At 42.9% G+C, this 18,928-nt stretch overlaps 1 protein-coding gene across 4 annotated transcripts in view; it reads right to left on the bottom strand.

Annotated features, from left to right (window-relative positions):
* LOC137347161 (hippocalcin-like protein 1) overlaps positions 1-18,928 on the bottom strand; it is a 132,800-nt gene that overhangs the window by 24,351 nt on the left and 89,521 nt on the right. For 3 of the 4 annotated variants that reach the window (XM_068011327.1, XM_068011326.1, XM_068011325.1), the window contains one exon: positions 8,812-9,209. In XM_068011327.1, the coding sequence (XP_067867428.1) occupies positions 8,812-9,189 (378 nt within the window). In that variant the 5' untranslated portion in view covers positions 9,190-9,209. Of the gene's footprint in view, positions 1-8,811; positions 9,210-11,730; positions 11,849-18,928 lie in introns of all 4 variants that reach the window. The other variant, XM_068011329.1, reaches the window with a different exon arrangement.

The following is an 18,928-nucleotide window of genomic DNA, read 5'->3' as shown; positions in this document are numbered from 1 at the left end:
CACTTTCAAGGTGCACTCTCTTTGTAAAAAGTTCTTCCTCACATTTCCCCTGCATCTCTTGCCCAAAACCTTAGATCTGTGTCCCCTAGTCCTTGTACCATCAGCTAATGGGAACAGCTTTTCTTTGACTACCTTACCCAATCTGTCATAATCTTGTACATCTCTATCAGATCTCCCCACAACCTTATTTGCTGCAACGAGAACAACCCCAGCTTCTCCAACCTAACCTTATAGCTGAATACCCTCATCCCTGGAGCCATTCTGGTAAATCTCTCCTCCACCCTCACATAGTTCCTAAAGTACGGTTACCAGAACTGGACACAATACTTTAGCTGTGGCTTAATCAGAGCTTTATAAAGGTTTCAGCATAATTCCCTGCTTTGATACTCAATACCTCTATTTATGAAGCCCAAGATCCCATATGCTTTGCTAACCACTCTCTCTATGTCCTGCCACCCTCAAAGATCTATACACATGAACCTCCAGCTCCCTCTGTCCCTGCATACTCTTTAGAAATGTAACATTAAGTCTATATTGCCTGTCCCTATCCCTTCTGCCAAAATGCATCACCTCAAACTTCTCTGTATTCAACTCCGTCTGCCACTTCTCTGCCCATTCTGCTAGCCTGTCTATGTCCTGTTGTAGTCGATTGGTATCACCCTCACTGTCTGCTACACCTCCAAGTTTGATATCATTGGCAAATTTTATCATCAGACCCTGAAGTCAATTTCAGGAATTTTAACTCCCCGCACAAATGCAAACCTGCCTCCCTTTGCTTGGAGATATGGGAAATTCACATTCCCCCCATTGCATCTAGATATTGGGTGCATGGCTTGTAGGAAAACTTTTCTGTGTTGGAAAAAAATAGAAAGTATCAGGACAAAGCTCAAATTCGAATATTGCTTATCAAGTTAATTTCCTGAGGAAATATTGTTCATAAATGGCCTTTAATGCATAAAATTAAAGCAGCAAATCTCCCAAGTTATCCATCCTCACATCTCCTCTGTTCAACCATGGTCTACTGTCCACTGAAAAAAAAATCACATGCTCAGTGCCCCAGGTGCACAGGAACAATTTTATCCCGGGGGTATTTGATTGCTGTTTATTTTTATCCTTGTATCCTCCAATATTGTTCCCAACCAGATATCTCCCTGGATCCTTAATGAAGAAGTTAGCAATGTAATGCCAACACCTTTTGTTGGAAGTCTGTTCCCACATATCCATCACTTCGTAGGAAAGAAAATTCTTCTGATTTCTCGCCGTTTCTACACCATGCATAGGAAACCTACTGTATGAGTAAAGTCGGGTGGAAGCCCAATTTTCTCGCATTTCTGCGGCTCACTAATAACTGGCCTGCTACTCCGCTGATGACCTAATTTGATGATGCCAGAGCGACCACTTTCACATTTCCTAGACTTGCTGTGGCTGCCGTACTGGGGTCAGTTAGATGCAGCTCAGCGAGCCGTAGCAGCTGTCAGGAAACGTGGGCATGAGGAGTTCCTGAAACGGAAGAGGCTGGCGATCTTTTAGTTCTGCAGGCAGACAACTATTTTTAAAGCAGTTTTTTTTTTCATGCCTTTGTCCACCAATGCCTGCACTTGCTTCAGACTGCTTCTCACAGGGTTGGACCATGGACGGATTTCTGGATCCACCCTTCCACTGCCCAACCCAATCGACCATCAGTTGAGGCAGGGGAGAGGTGAAGTAAGAGATATGGAGAGATGAGGTTGTTGAAGTGGAGGAAGGGGGGTCTGGGGTTGTACAAATATGCAATTACTGTGAGAGGAGTTGGGTAACCAGAGTGCACGATGCTGTGCTGCAGTTCACCCACATCTTACCCAGAGATTGCTGTGAAGGGTTAGCTGAACAAGTACTGCTTTCTGAGAGTGAAGATGTGTTGGTGCTCAGGGAGGGCAAGAAAAGGAAGTGATGTGAAGTGTGTTTACTTCCCAGCCTGCACTTTTAGTGCACTGTTCTGCAGTCCTGTATCAGGGGGATGAAAATCACTCAGTGCCACCTCCCTCCAGATGGCACATGCAAATTCTGGGTGTCTTGGCGGCACCTACACCCAAAACAATTTTCCCTGCTTAAGTGTCCAAGAGGGCTTGGAGGTCTGAACGAGTGAGGTTGTGCCATCTTCTTCTCTGGTGTGATGTCATGCCCTGCTGCCCTCAGGGCACAAATAGTGTTGGAGTGATTCTAAATCTATAGAAGTGTATAAATAGTTAATAGATGCAGTGAAATTATTAGAGAGTGATGTGCAAAAATCTAGCACTGTTACTGTCTTAGCTGTTTGACCACCAACCCCCCCCCACCCACCCACAAAATCTGCCAATAAAGAGTGCAGGCTGAACTGCCTTCTTAAAAGGCAGCAAAAACAGTTCCAGAGAGTTCTGTTTTTTTTTTAAAACAACAGTTTAACATTGATGTCAGCACCAACAGGAATCTGAATGAGGAGACACAGGAAACTCTCATCTCCCTCTCGAGGTCACTGGCAGATGCTACAATTTTAAAAACGTGATACTGTGATGCAAGGCATTTCAAGGAATCTCCAGATCGATACTTAAAATAAATAAGTAACATCAATAAAAAATTCTTTCACAGGATGTGCGCTTCGCTGGCTAGGCCAGCATTTATTGCCCATCCCTAATTGCCTTCGAGAAGGTGGTGGTGGTGAGCCACCTTATTAAACCGCTGCAGTCCATATGGTGTCAGTACATCCACAGTGCTAGATTCTTGACCATTTGCTGTATATGTAGCATTTAAACAGAAAACGCAGTGCTGAGCAGTGGTCCGTGACAATTATTTCATGATGGGGTTGTGGGAATTGGCCCGTAGGAAGCATTGAATAACTCACTTGGCCCTGTAATGTTTTTTTGTGTAATTCAGCTCCTTTTAATGCATACTCAATTCTGTTTTTACAACTCAGCAAAGAGAAGCCTCCATATTTCACAACATACCATTAAATACTGTACATAAGATGTTTATCAGTATTTAGGGGAACTAAAACATACATTAGGGTGCAAATTATTCACCAGGCTTTATGGAGATGGAGAAATACCAATGGAAGTGAACAATATTTTCAGTGCTATAAAGTCACAGTGACATTAGAAAGAACCTTCAATAGATATTCATAAGTTATAATAACTCACAGTTAACTTATTAAAATTCATCTAATTTGAAAAGGTATTGTAAATGTCAAAAACATAGCTTGTCCTAAGCAACCAAGTGATTTAGAGATCTGCATGCATGAGGCACCCGAAAGGCAGGCCGACTTGAACAGACATGGCAGACAACTGGTTTAGTCATTCACCACCAGATCTCACTGGACCACATAAAGCACTGTCAGGTCATCTACTAAAACTGCTCAATATTCCAGGATCATCCTGGAATGCAAAGATAACTCCACCTTCTTTTCTCAACTGCAACCCTTCTCCACTGCCTGCTCCACCCTCACCTCCAACAAGTGCAAGGCGCTCATGACTTCTGCAAACTATTGCCCCATTCTTGAATGTGTTATCATCTCCAAATCTGTCCCCATCTTTTTGGAACTCCATGCTTGAATCCCTCCAATCAGGTTTCTATCACTGCCACAGTACTAAAACAGTTCTTAAAGTCAGAAATGATATCCACTGCGACTCTGACAAAAGTTAAAAAAAATCCCTCCTTGTCCTCCTCCACCTGTCTGCAACCTTTGACACAGCTGACCACACCATTCTCCTCTAACACCTTTTCACTGTCATCCAGTTGGATAAGACTTCACTCACTGGCTCCATTCTTATCTACTGCAGTCAGAAAATCATCTGCAATTACTTTGCCTCCCTCTCCCATACCATTACCCTCTGGTGTCCCCCAATGATCTATCCTTGCCCTCCCCCCCACCCCCCCATTTCTCATCTACATTTTGTCCCTTGGCAACATTATCCAAAAATACAGAGTTATCTTTCACATGTATGCTGAGGACACTCAGCTCTACCTCATCACCACTTGTCTTGACCTCTACATTCCCTCTAAATTATTGGACTGCTTGTCTGACATCCAGTACTGGATCAACAGAAATTTCCTCCAATTAAACATTGAGAGGACCAAAGCCATTTTCTTCAGTCTCTGCTACCAAACATCATTCCCTAGCCACCAACTCCATCCCTCTCCCAAACAATTGTCTGAGGCCAAACTCACAAACTTGGTGTCATATTCAAACCCAAGTTGAGCTTTTGACCACATACCTCACCATCACTAAGACCACCTATTTCCACCACTGTAATATTGCTCGACTCTGTCCCTGCCTCAGCTCATTTACTGCTAAAACCCTAATGGAACAGTCAATTCGAGAGGTAACAAAGAACTCCTGGCTGGCTTCCCACATTCTACCCTCCGTAAACCTGAGGTTATTTAAAACTCTGTTGCCCGTGTCTTAACGTACAACAAGGCCCCTTCACCCATTACCCCTGTGCTCGTTGGCATACATTGGTTCCCGGTTAAACAATGCCTCTATTTTAAAACTCTCATTTTCAAATCCCTCCCTGGTCTCGCCCCTCCTGATCTCTGTAATCACTTGCACCCCACATCCCACTGAAATATCTGCACTCCACCACCGAAGGCACAGGAGTTCCAGCCACCAGCTGGAATATCGGTGTGGGACGGCGTCGGGACAAGGTAAGTGTTTATGCATATATTAACATTTATTTAAATATTAAAATTAAGGCTGCATCGCCAAATGGCGGGGGGGGGGGGGAGGGGGGGAGCACCTCAGGGCCTCGCCACTGCCGGTAAAATGTGGCGGAGCCTTCTTGGAGTCGAGGCCTGTGTCAGGCCTCTCCTGGAAGTATTTTCTGGCCCACCACCTCCCCCACCCGCCACGACCCCCGACGTTGGGGAGCTGGTAAAATTCAGCCCAAGTTGTTGTTTTTGTTATAAAAGCAAAATACTGCGGATGCTGGAAATCTGAAACAAAAACAAGAAATGCTGGATTCACTCAGCAGGTCTGGCAGCATCTGTGGAAAGAGAAGCAGAGTTAACGTTTCGGGTCAGTGACCCTTCTTCGGAACTGACAAATATTAGAAAAGTCACAGATTATAAACAAGTGAGGTGGGGGTTGGGCAAGAGATAACAAAGGAGAAGGTGCAGATTGGACCAGGCCACATAGCTGACCAAAAGGTCACAGAGCAAAGGCAAACAATATGTTAATGGTGTTTTGAAAGACAAAGCATTAGTACAGATTAGGTGTGAATATACTGAATATAGAACATCAGCAAGTGCAAACCTGAAGAAAAACAACCTGAAAAAAACAATGGGTAAGCAAACTGAACAAACTAAGATGAAATGAAATAAATGCAAAAAATGTAAAAAGGAATGCAAAAAAAAGGAAGAAAAAATAACTAAAAATGACTAAAAATGAAAGTAAAGTGGGGGGCTGTCATGCTCTGAAATTATTGAACTCAATGTTCAGTCCGGCAGGCTGTAGTGTGCCTAATCGGTAGATGAGATGCTGTTCCTCGAGCTTGCGTTGATGTTCACTGGAACACTGCAGCAATCCCAGGACAGAGATGTGAGCATGAGAGCAGGGGGGAGTGTTGAAATGGCAAGCAACCGGAAGCTCAGGGTCCTGCTTGCGGACTGAGCGGAGATGTTCCGCAAAGCGGTCACCCAGTCTGCGCTTGGTCTCCCCAATGTAGAGGAGACCACACTGTGAGCAGCGAATACAGTATACTACATTGAAAGAAGTACAAGTAAATCGCTGCTTCACCTGAAAGGAGTGTTTGGGGCCTGGGATAGTGAGGAGAGAGGAGGTAAATGGGCAGGTATTACACCTCCTGCGATTGCAAGGGAAGGTGCCCTGGGACGAGGACGAGGTGGTGGGGGTAATGGAGGAGTGGACCAGGGTGTCGCGGAGGGAACGATCCCTTCGGAATGCTGACAGGGGAAGGGAGGGGAAGATGCGACTGGTAGTGGCATCACGCTGGAGGTGGCGAAAATGGCGGAGGATGATCCTTTGGATATGGAGGCTGGTGGGATGAAAAGTGAGGACAAGGGGAACCCTGTCACGGTTCTGGGAGGGAGGGGAAGGGGTGAGGGTAGAGGTGCGGGGAATGGGTCGGACACGGTTGAGGGCCCTGTCAACCACAGTGGGGGGAAATCCTCGGTTGAGGAAAAAGGAGGTCATATCAGAAGCACCGTCATGGAAGGTAGCATCATCAGAGCAGATGCGTCGGAGACGGAGAAACTGGGAGAATGGAATGGAGTCCTTACAGGAGGTAGGGTGTGAAGAAGTGTAGTCGAGGTAGCTGTGGGAGTCAGTGGGCTTATAATGGATATTGGTAGACAACCTATCCCCAGAGATGGAGACAGAGAAGTCGAGGACTTCTCTGTCTCCATCTCTGGGGATAGGTTGTCTACCAATATCCATTATAAGCCCACTGACTCCCACAGCTACCTCGACTACACTTCTTCACACCCTACCTCCTGTAAGGACTCCATTCCATTCTCCCAGTTTCTCCGTCTCCGACGCATCTGCTCTGATGATGCTACCTTCCATGACGGTGCTTCTGATATGACCTCCTTTTTCCTCAACCGAGGATTTCCCCCCACTGTGGTTGACAGGGCCCTCAACCGTGTCCGACCCATTCCCCGCACCTCTACCCTCACCCCTTCCCCTCCCTCCCAGAACCGTGACAGGGTTCCCCTTGTCCTCACTTTTCATCCCACTAGCCTCCATATCCAAAGGATCATCCTCCGCCATTTTCGCCACCTCCAGCGTGATGCCACTACCAGTCGCATCTTCCCCTCCCTTCCCCTGTCAGCATTCCGAAGGGATCGTTCCCTCCGCGACACCCTGGTCCACTCCTCCATTACCCCCACCACCTCGTCCTCGTCCCAGGGCACCTTCCCTTGCAATCGCAGGAGGTGTAATACCTGCCCATTTACCTCCTCTCTCCTCACTATCCCAGGCCCCAAACACTCCTTTCAGGTGAAGCAGCGATTTACTTGTACTTCTTTCAATGTAGTATACTGTATTCGCTGCTCACAGTGTGGTCTCCTCTACATTGGGGAGACCAAGCGCAGACTGGGTGACCGCTTTGCGGAACATCTCCGCTCAGTCCGCAAGCAGGACCCTGAGCTTCCGGTTGCTTGCCATTTCAACACTCCCCCCTGCTCTCATGCTCACATCTCTGTCCTGGGATTGCTGCAGTGTTCCAGTGAACATCAACGCAAGCTCGAGGAACAGCATCTCATCTACCGATTAGGCACACTACAGCCTGCCGGACTGAACATTGAGTTCAATAATTTCAGAGCATGACAGCCCCCCACTTTACTTTCATTTTTAGTCATTTTTAGTTATTTTTTCTTCCTTTTTTTTGCATTCCTTTTTACATTTTTTGCATTTATTTCATTTCATCTTAGTTTGTTCAGTTTGCTTACCCATTGTTTTTTTCAGGTTGTTTTTCTTCAGGTTTGCACTTGCTGATGTACTATATTCAGTATATTCACACCTAATCTGTACTAATGCTTTGTCTTTCAAAACACCATTAACATATTGTTTGCCTTTGCTCTGTGACCTTTTGGTCAGCTATGTGGCCTGGTCCAATCTGCACCTTCTCCTTTGTTATCTCTTGCCCAACCCCCACCTCACTTGTTTATAATCTGTGACTTTTCTAATATTTGTCAGTTCCGAAGAAGGGTCACTGACCCGAAACGTTAACTCTGCTTCTCTTTCCACAGATGCTGCCAGACCTGCTGAGTGAATCCAGCATTTCTTGTTGTTGTTTTTGTTGTCAACCCATAAGCTCAAGATTCATGTAGTCAGGTTCATTGGTGAAAATATTTATCATCGCACATCTGGTCAGTCATGCATGTTGTGTGCCCAAGTACAATCATTGTATGGCATACTTAGTTGTTTCCAAACTTTGGAAGCACTATTTACCTGCAGCAACAGATGTACTAGTAATAGTTCTGTCACAACACACTTCCTCATGAGGCCACAGAGCAACCTAATGGCAATTAACCTTCCAAAAAGTAACCTAAGTTTGGACATTCTCAATCTCATTCCTGGTGAGCATTGGCAAACATCTCTAATTCAGCAAACTCTGTCTCCTTTACAATTGGGGCTGAATTACATTGTCGAGGGAGAGTAAATGAAGCATTGTTTGGCAGCTGTTGTACTATATTCTAACTTGTGAGTGCTCAATGTTGACAATGAGTGACAAAAGTGGACTGATATCCTTTGCATTGATGAGGGCACAATTAACCCTTTTTAAAAAAAAAATACATTCATATTGGATTCTGTGTATATACTCGTACCCATAGTAACATAATATCAAAAGGGGCAATTGGATGTTAACTTCATTGAGTACTTCATGACTCATTTGTGACAAGGTAATTATGAATTATATGAATGTAATCACACTGGGCTCTATTTTCAAAGTCTGCACCCCCACTCTGGATAAAAAAGTGAAAGCAGCATTAGTATATTTCTACCCTAAAAACAGGTTTCAGTTTAAACAACAAGATAAAAAAAACTTCTATATTTGTGAGGTTTTGGGAGCAGAAAAAAATTCTTGAAGAAATTACAATTTACAAAGAGAAATACTGGTACAATTAGTGAAAAGATAAATAATTAAAAGTATCCTTTTTTTTAATCAAGGAATTATGGAAAACCGAAACATCAGGCTTACACCAAAAATTTCCAAAAGATTGAAAAGGAACAGCTGAAGAAAACCAGGCCTCAACTTTCTAAAAGCTTATCTGTGATGATTTCAAAACACGTGTACTCCTGAATTAACCTCGACAGAATTGGATCAATGGGAATCATACCTGCACAATTTCTAGCATTTCATCTCGACTGATGTACCCATTGCCATCCAGGTCATACATGCTGAATGCCCACTTCAACTTCTGCTCCAGCTTGCCACGGGACGTGACACTCAGCGCAATAATAAATTCTCGAAAATCAATCGTTCCATCGGCATTGGTGTCAAAGGTGCGGAACACATGCTCTGCAAATTTGGAGGCGTCACCATAAGGGAAGAAATTTGCATATATTTTCTTAAATTCTTCAACAGTCAGATTTCCACTCGGGCAGTCTTTCAGGAAACCTTTGTACCATTCCTGGAGCTCGTGGTCAGTGAATTCTGTGTTCTCGCGAAGATCCTGCAGGACTTCGGGACGCAGTTTACTATTCTGCTTACCCATCCTGGCTCAGGTGAACACACCTAGTTAGAAGGGGAAAAGGAAATAAATTGAGTCAACTCAATACCACAGAGGTGCATTGGTCTGCTGCCATTAAGTGGACATTTCCATTCAAGTACTTGGCACAACCAGTGCATATATATTGAGCGAGCTACGCTATTCAGCTGGCAAGGAGTGGGATGCTTGAACTGGAAATGCTCACAGTTGAGTCACTATTACTGTAAAACCTGTAAACATTGACACATTTACAATTTTAAATACACATCGAAATGTGGAGCTTATTCAAGGAGCAGCTACTGCGTGTCCTTGATAAGTATGTACCTGTCAGGCAGGGAGGAAGTTGTCGAGCGAGGGAGCCGTGATTTACTAAAGAAGTTGAAGCGCTTGTCAAGAGGAAGAAGAAGGCTTATGTTAGGATGAGACGTGAAGGCTCAGTTAGGGCATTTGAGAGTTACAAGCTAGCCAGGAAGGATCGAAAGGGAGAGCTAAGAAGAGCAAGGAAAGGACACGAGAAGTCATTGGCGGATAGGATCAAGGAAAACCCTAAGGCTTTCTATAGGTATATCAGGAATAAAAGAATGACTAGAGTTAGATTAGGGCCAATCAAGGATAGTAGTGGGAAGTTGTGTGTGGAATCAGAGGAGATAGGGGAAGCGTTAAATGAATATTTTTCGTCAGTATTTACAGTAGAGAAAGAAAATGTTGTCGAGGAGAATACTGAGATTCAGACTACTAGGCTCGATGGGATTGAGGTTCACAAGGAGGAGGTGTTAGCAATTTTGGAAAGTGTGAAAATAGATAAGTCCACTGGGCCAGATGGGATTTATCCTAGGATTCTCTGGGAAGCCAGGGAGGAGATTGCAGAGCCTTTGCCCTTGATCTTTATGTCGTCATTGTCGACAGGAATAGTGCCGGAAGACTGGAGGATAGCAAATGTCCTCCCCTTGTTCAAGAAGGGGAGTAGAGACAGCCCTGGTAATTATAGACCTGTGAGCCTTACTTCGGTTGTGGGTAAAATGTTAGAAAAGGTTATAAGAGATAGGATTTATAATCATCTTGAAAAGAATAAGTTCATTAGCGATAGTCAGCACGGTTTTGTGAAGGGTAGGTCGTGCCTCACAAACCTTATTCAGTTTTTCGAGAAGGTAACCAAACAGGTGGATGAGGGTAAAGCAGTGGATGTGGTGTATATGGATTTCAGTAAGGCGTTTGATAAGGTTCCCCACGGTAGGCTATTGCAGAAAATACAGAAGTATGGGGTTGAAGGTGATTTAGAGCTTTGGATCAGAAATTGGCTAGCTGAAAGAAGACAGAGGGTGGTGGTTGATGGCAAATGTTCATCCTGGAGTTTAGTTACTAGTGGTGTACCGCAAGGATCTGTTTTGGGGCCACTGCTGTTTGTCATTTTTATAAATGACCTGGATGAGGGTGTAGAAGGGTGGGTTAGTAAATTTGCGGATGACACGAAGGTCGGTGGAGTTGTGGATAGTGCCGAAGGATGTTGTAGGGTACAGAGGGACATAGATAGGCTGCAGAGCTGGGCTGAGAGATGGCAAATGGAGTTTAATGCGGAAAAGTGTGAGGTGATTCACTTTGGAAGGAGTAACAGGAATGCAGAGTACTGGGCTAATGGGAAGATTCTTGGTAGTGTAGATGAGCAGAGAGATCTTGGTGTCCAGGTACATAAATCCCTGAAGGTTGCTACCCAGGTTAATAGGGCTGTTAAGAAGGCATATGGTGTGTTAGCTTTTATTAGTAGGGGGATCAAGTTTCGGAGCCACGAGGTCATGCTGCAGCTGTACAAAACTCTGGTGAGGCCGCACCTGGAGTATTGCGTGCAGTTCTGGTCACCGCATTATAGGAAGGATGTGGAAGCTTTGGAAAGGGTGCAGAGGAGATTTACTAGGATGTTGCCTGGTATGGAGGGAAGGTCTTACGAGGAAAGGCTGAGGGACTTGAGGTTGTTTTCGTTGGAGAGAAGGAGGAGGAGAGGTGACTTAATAGAGACATATAAGATAATCAGAGGGTTAGATAGGGTGGATAGTGAGAGTCATTTTCCTTGGATGGTGATGGCAAACACGAGGGGACATAGCTTTAAGTTGAGGGGTGATAGATATAGGACAGATGTTAGAGGTAGTTTCTTTACTCAGAGAGTAGTAGGGGCTTGGAACGCCCTGCCTGCAACAGTAGTACACTCGCCAACTTTAAGGGCATTTAAGTGGTCATTGGATAGACATATGGATGAAAATGGAATAGTGTAGGTCAGATGGTTTCACAGGTCGGCGCAACATCGAGGGCCGAAGGGCCTGTACTGCGCTGTAATGTTCTAATTCTAATTTTAATATAAAGTGGAACATCGATTATCTTCTCTCGATCATCTGTAAGAATTTTTGCAGGAGTTTCGGCTTAACTTTGCATAAGACAGTGAAAATGCAATGGAATGTTTAGAATTGATTTTCCAGACACTGTTCTTTGACCAACAGGATAAGCAGTTATAGGCCCAGAATTTACTGCCAAAATGATGGTGAAGCTAATGGCACTCACTGTTATTTAAGCTCAAAGGTAGAGTCACTTCAGGCAAGCGGCAGTTGTGAGGTTAACAAACGATGCCCAGAAGTAGCATCGCTCCAGCATTAATTTCATGAAAATGGCATCTCCCTGTCTGGCTCACCATTGGAATGCATTGAACAGCATGAGGTTGTTGTATTTGTATGGTAGATGGAAAGTACACATGCAACAGAAAAGTGAAGACATGTCATTTAAAGCCCGAGTATCCTTTTAATGAGGTGATAAGTATTAATTAATGCCAATCAGACTCTGGCGCTGAAAACTGACTATCACAAGAGTGCAGTCTCATTCCTTCAAGTGTTATTTTTGTTGGAGATTTTAAGTGTCAAATTTTAAATTGCTACATTTAAAAAAGTTTCCTTTCAGTCTTTTCCCTAAGAATGTAAGAAGTAGGAGTAGACCATTCAGCCCCTCAAGCCTACTCCACCATTCAATAAGATCATGGCTGATCTGATTGTGGCCCTAACTCCACTTTCCTGCCTACCCCACATGACCCTCAACTCCCTTGTCAATCAAAAGTTTGTAACTCTCTCTCAATCCAATCTTTCTTTCCCTCTCTATTTCTCTTCCTGTATTTGATTTGACTTTTAATTCACCCTCTTTAATTTGCATGTCCTGCTTGGCTGTTTATTTCTTAGTCCTTCAATCTGATTGGTTAAAGAGGTTCACAGCTGCTTGCCCTATTACTCAGGTCCCAGATGCCTGATTTCCCTTACCACGACATTATCAGCACACACTTTCAACAACTAGCCATGCAAACTTTAAAAAACCTAAAGGGCAAGGGAAAATTTAACTAACAGTGGGTTCTGTTAGATGTCTTGTCACAGCAAATTTTTTTTTTTTATTCAGGCATGGGATGTGGGCATTGCTGGCCAGGTCAGCATTTATTGCCCATCCCTAATTGCCCTTGAGAAGGTGGCGGTGAGCTGCCTTCTTGAGCTGCTGCAGTCCATGTGGGGTAGGTACACCCACAGTGCTAGCGGTTAGATACAACTGAGTGGCTTGATAGGCCATTTCAAAGGGCGTGTAAGAGTCAACCACATTGCTGTGGGTCTGGAGTCACATGTAGGCCAGACCAGGTAAGGATGGCAGATTTCCTTCCCTAAAGGATATTAGTGAACCAGATGGGTATAATGCCCCATTATCTGGATGTCTAGTACCCAAAAGAACCATCCGTGCAGCTCTGACATTCAGCTTTGGGCCAGGAGACCAGAAGGACCTGGGCATTACAGCACTTCACTGTCCACATTTTTTTTCTGAACAAAATATTATTTTTGAAAGAGAAAAAAATGTGGGTCTACCTGCAAATGCTAATTAGGTATCATAAACAGATCAAAAGAAGCTCAACCTTATTGGCCACAGTATTCCTCCTCTCAGCAGGTGCTAGATGGGCAAAGCCTGTTCAAAGTGTGCTGTGCCTTTGCAGGCCTCAGAGTGCCCAAGCTGGGTGGATCAGGTCATCTGCACGGCATGGTACACCTGTGTCCGGAAATAGGAAATGTTTGGACAACAGCATCCAGAAAGCTTCCAGGCCCAAAGTGTGTTGGAGAGGCTGCAAAGACAGTCCCACTTACCTTCTCAGGCCTCCCCTGCCTTACTGTCTGACACCCTCAGACCTAACAATGTTAGTGTCCAGACATAAAGCTTCTCCCCTCAAAATGGGCAGCCCTTGCTTCAGACTAACGCAAGGGGCCCGAAATTCACCCTCCTGACTCATTTCCATGATTGCTGTTGTCCTGCCCCTGTTCAGGAAGTCCCTGAAAGTTTCAATGCAGCATAAAGCGTATGTCAACTGGACATAAAAGATTTTTGCCTCCTCTTTCTTTTCATAGTGCCTGGAGAGTGAACATTATCTCGGCCCTATTCAGTGCAATAACAAGGCAGTTTGATTTTGATTTGACTGCAGACCAAGCACTTTTGATTATGTGCCAATTTGCATTATCTGCTGGAGCGACAGTTAGCCAGTCTTCTCCATCATGAAGAAGAAAGATTCTGCTGTGCAGTGAAAGCTCGAGAACCTTCATTTTAATTCATTTATTAAAACTGCTGATTCTTTGTACCGCTTCCTCCAGTGGAATGCATGTTGTTGGGGTTTAATCTGTGTTTATACGTACAAATGACATTTGTGGATTTCCTATGATTGGTTCCTTCTTCCCATACTTTGGGATGTAGTTCATTGATCAAAATAACTGTACAGTGTGTACACACACACAAATATATATCGTGATCTAGCCTAAACCAATGGATTTTCTCCTTATTCTTAGAACAGATTAAAGCATGGATTACCAAGTTGCCATTATTGAAGAGGTGGATAAATTGGTTTAGGACCCTGTTCAGTGGTGATTAAGGCAAGATTTGACTTGTATCTCAAGAGTACATGTAATTGGTTTGCATACTGTTGATCACAATGCTCTGCTTACTGCTGATTTACCTCACACAATATAAGGAGATTTATCAGGGAGATCTGCTTGGGCTTTGTGCCTTCATACACGAGAAGATGGAATATCTGGTTCTAAGAATTGTTTGGCAGGCTACTGTAATTTGAATACTCCTTCAGCAGATAAACATTTCAATTAAAGCTGAAGTACACTTCCTGGAGCTGATCTTCCTTATGCGCACCATGCAGTAACATGACAATTGCCACCTACACCTTAAGAGTTAAAATCTGCAAGGAATTTCATAAACACTTTATTAAGTTACACACTAGTTCACAAATCTCAGCGTTAACAGTGCACCATACTGAGCCAAGATTTTAAAAATTCATTGCAACAAATACTCAATCAAGTTATACTTTGTTTACTGGCATCACTATCCTGAAATTTCACTTTTCATTAAATATGTGCTTTAAGTTCCATTGCAACACACTTAAATCCTAGGGTGTAATTTTATTAAAAAACTGTTGCAGGCTTTTTGTGCTCTTAGTGCTTAATGGCATTGTACCACAAAGTTGCTATTTTAAATTAATCAGTGCATACTGTTTAGAAGTATCATTATCATATTTAAATAAACATCCTTTCCACCAGTGAATCGGTAATGCTTAAATATTTTGGACTAGCAACTCATTTCAGAATAAGAGTCCTATTTTCCTGTATGATTAACAAAGCACGATGAAGAAACAGTATCTGCCAATCCTTTTTATTTGGAGACGGAGAAGAGCTGTGCACCATTTTAGTTGGTAGCACGATGGTGAGGTTTGATGCAGTTAATGTCACTATATTGTGTAGTGGTGCAATGTGCCTTTCTTCATACAGATGGCAACTTTCTAAAATTATACATATATGCGTTTTATATTTTGTTTTCATTTATCAAATTAAATTGGCACAAATAAACGTGGAGTAAATGTCCGATCCTGGATAGTGCCTTAGCAATGGCTGAAAAGGCACATGGATGAAAGACTTGCTTTATAAACGACCACAGGACATCTCAGTGAAGTACTTTGGAAGTATGGTCATAATTGCAATGTAGGAAACATGGCAGGCAATTTGCACACAACAAACTCCCACAATCAGCAATGTGATAATGATCAGATAATCTGCTTTTTTTGATGTTGATTGGGGGATAGATTTGGCCAGGACATTTGGGAGAACTGCCCTGCTCCTCTTTGATATAGCACCCTGGGATCTTTTACATCCAAGAGAGAGCGCAGACAGGGTCTCCCTTTAACACCTCATCTAAAGGACAGCACCTCCAACAGAGCAGCACTCCCTTAGTACAGCATTGGGGTGTCAGTTTTGATTTCTGTGCTCAAGTCCTAGAGTGGGGCTTGAAACCACCACCTTCTGACTCAGATGAGACAGTGCTACCAACTGAACCACGATTGACACAAATAATGTATTTGGGTAGAGCAAAGGTGAACTGCAATCTCCCTCTACCCAAACTCTTCAATTTAGAGGGTATTTTCCTGGAGTTGTTTTTTTTTCAAATAAAACTGTACCAGGCAGTCCTGACTGCTGTTTAAGCAGTACAGTTGTTACCAATGACTCAAAAGACTTTTTAATAGAAGCAAATGGAACACTTATTATACTGTGGTGTAAAGCAAAGGTTATTAGTTTAAGACATGCTGCAAATTTCAACAGGTGTCCCAGGCAGAAACTTTGCTAGGCCATGATTCAAGCCTTATCCAGGTACCCAACCACAGCAGCCATCTGAAATAATTGGACAACATTTAAAGAAAATGTCAACACTAGATTTTAAAACTCATTTTATTGAAAATGTAATAATTTTGATTCCATGGGCTTTAAATTTACCAGCATCTAATGCCAGTTAAAATTAGCAACATATATTTTACCAACACCAACACAGTGAAAAGACAAAAAAAATGTTTTAAATGAATCTCATGAAAATCTTTATAGAACTGCAGCATTGTCAGGACTTAAATATGTCAATTGTGTCTCTCTAATGAGGAATGGAAATCAGTGAAGTATGTACCAACCTAGATAACTAGTAAAAGCCAACCAATGACCTCAAAAAAGCTGAAAATTCAGAAACAATTCTGCATAAAAACATATGATGTGTGAAAATGAATAATTACACTGAAATTGCAATGGGACATAAGCTTCCAATCTTACAAGCTGAAGGGATACTGTACACTCTGTTGTTCATATTGAAGGAAATAAATTATAAGTTGATGAATGCCTAATGACAAATCATTTAGTGCAATTTCCAACATTGAACATGGATTTTTAGGGAAAAAATCTATTAAAAGGAAAAAAAATGAATTCCTAAAATGGTAAATTGAGAATAGTTTAATTGAAAATTTGCCATTTGGGAATTAATAATTTGTCTTTATATTTAAAAACTTCATTAATTGCTAGCAAATCACCTACAGCAGGGAGGAAAATTTTCAATTATTTTTTTTTGAAGTGTCAGCCTTGGTTCAGTGGTAACACTCTCATCTGAGAGACAGAAGGTTGTGGGTTGAAACTTCACTTTAGCATATCTAGGCTGACACTTCAAGTCCTAAGGAAGTGCTGCTCTGTCAGAAGTGCTGTCTTTTGCATAAGATATCAAACTGAGGCCCCATCTGCCCTCTCAGGTGGACATAATCCCACCAGACTATTTGAAAAGTGCTCCCCCTAACGTTTATCCCACAACAATTGCTGTGCATTGTGTGGCTGCTGTGTTTGCCAACCTTATGACAGCGATTACATTTTAAAAGTAGTTCATTGATTGTAAAGTGCTTTGGGCCATCCTAAAGTTGTGAAAAGTGCTTTAAAAATGCAAGTTCTTTCTTGAATGAGATCTTGTCAAATTGTTCAGTCAAGGAGACCTTGAAGCATATTTCTTAAAATAAATTCAGATCAGTGCGAGGAAGGGTAGAATGATTTATGGGCAAAATATACAGTCACTCCTAACGTTCCCGCAGAATACACAGGGTTGAGATGAAAATGGAAACTGCGGGACACACACTGCAGGCTAATCAGCATTTACAGAGAACAGGCACATTAATGTATTGTGTGCAATCCCTTCTTCAAAACAAAAATATACAAGGTGGACAGGCATTTCAATGCAATCAGCAAAAAGGGGAGGGCGGAATGTATAAAAAAAAACTAATCCAGAGAGGAATCCAGAGTGAAATGATGGAACAGATCATCTCAAGTAATGGACAGAAGCATTATGATTTTAAAGAGACAAATGTTGTATAAATAACAAAGGAAGTGGGAGGCCTGGGGAAATACAAAAAAAAGGGAGATGGAAATCATGGAGAATTTGGGAGTCAAGTGTAAAGTTAAAGCATGTTTTAAAATGAGGATATAATTAAAGTTGGAAGTTAGCAAAGAACTGCAGTATGCCTAGGAAGATGAGATATTATTGAAGTTTGAGTTCAGCTAAATTGGCTACATTGGTTCCAATGGCAGAGTGACCAGAGTGGGAACGAATGGCAGAATGACCTGGGTTGCACTTGAAGATAGAACATAGGTGTTCAGCAAATCAATCACCTAATCTGCATCTGGTCTCCCTAGAATGGCGGAGACTGCAACCACAGCAGCGAACATAATAAGATTAGAGAAAGTACATGTAAATTGTTGTCTCACAGAAGGCAGGACAACTAAGAGAGGTGAATGGACAGATCTTGCATGTATTTACATGGGAACATGCCAGGGGAAGGGCAGCAGGAAGTAATGGATGATGGAAGAGTAAACTGGGATATCACAAGAGAAAGCAGAGAGGGGAGAGAAGGGGATAAATGTATGGTGGGATCATACTGTTGGTGGCAGAGATGTCAGATGATAATATGGCAAATGTGGATGGTGAGGATCAGGGGATCTCTAGTTGTGGGGCTGGGGTCAAGGCAGAAGCACAGGAGAGAGGAATGCGAGAGCCAAGATTCGATTTGATCCTCAAAGTATATTTGTAATAAATTCAAACATGTAATGATTCTTGGAGACATGTTGAAATAGCTTGAATAAAACTTAATGTTGATTTTCTAATACTGGTTACTCTTGGGCTTCATAATTTCAAATATCAATTTTTTTAAAAATCTAGGTGTCACTGGTTGGCATCCTTCCATCTACGAATGATGATAGAGATGCAGCAAACAAACCATGTAGGTGGGGTGTCTTCTTTTGGTGCATCTTTGCTGATGGCGGTGAAGGACAATCCTTGAGAGGCAGATTCTGCCACAAGTGCTGCACGTGAAGCTGCCAAGAGACGCTGCAAGTTATTGTTTTTGACGTTGACGCCTGTTGCCAAGCTGCTGTAGCAACTGGTCGTCGTGGTAGTGCACATCTGTCCACGGGATGTGTCGCCATTTTCCTCTTTCGTCAGCTAGTGACTCCCAGGTGCAATAGTCGACATTTAGGGCCCTTATGTCACGCTTGCAAGCATCCTTGAAGTGGAGCTTTGGGTGCCCCACTGGTCATCTGACCCCGGCTACCTCACCATACAGAAGGTCCTTGGTTACGCAACTGTCTTTCATGCTGCGGATGTGTCTGATCCACCGAAGCTGCCTCTCTGATTAGTGCCAACACACTTGGGAGCTCTGCTTTTGAGAGGACTGCCACATTTGGGATTTTGTCCTGCCAGGATATACCCATAATACACCGCATACAGCAAAGATGGAAATTATTGAGCTTCTTTTCCTGGTAATTGCCATTAACTAGACATTAACTGTTGAACTGGAATGATGTCTCCTTTCATCTCGAGAAATCTAACAAATGACTGAATAATAGGG

Source organism: Heterodontus francisci, chromosome 31 (assembly GCF_036365525.1).
Source record: "Heterodontus francisci isolate sHetFra1 chromosome 31, sHetFra1.hap1, whole genome shotgun sequence".
Taxonomy (NCBI): Eukaryota; Metazoa; Chordata; class Chondrichthyes; order Heterodontiformes; family Heterodontidae; genus Heterodontus; species Heterodontus francisci.
This window is presented reverse-complemented; position numbering and strand designations above follow the sequence as displayed.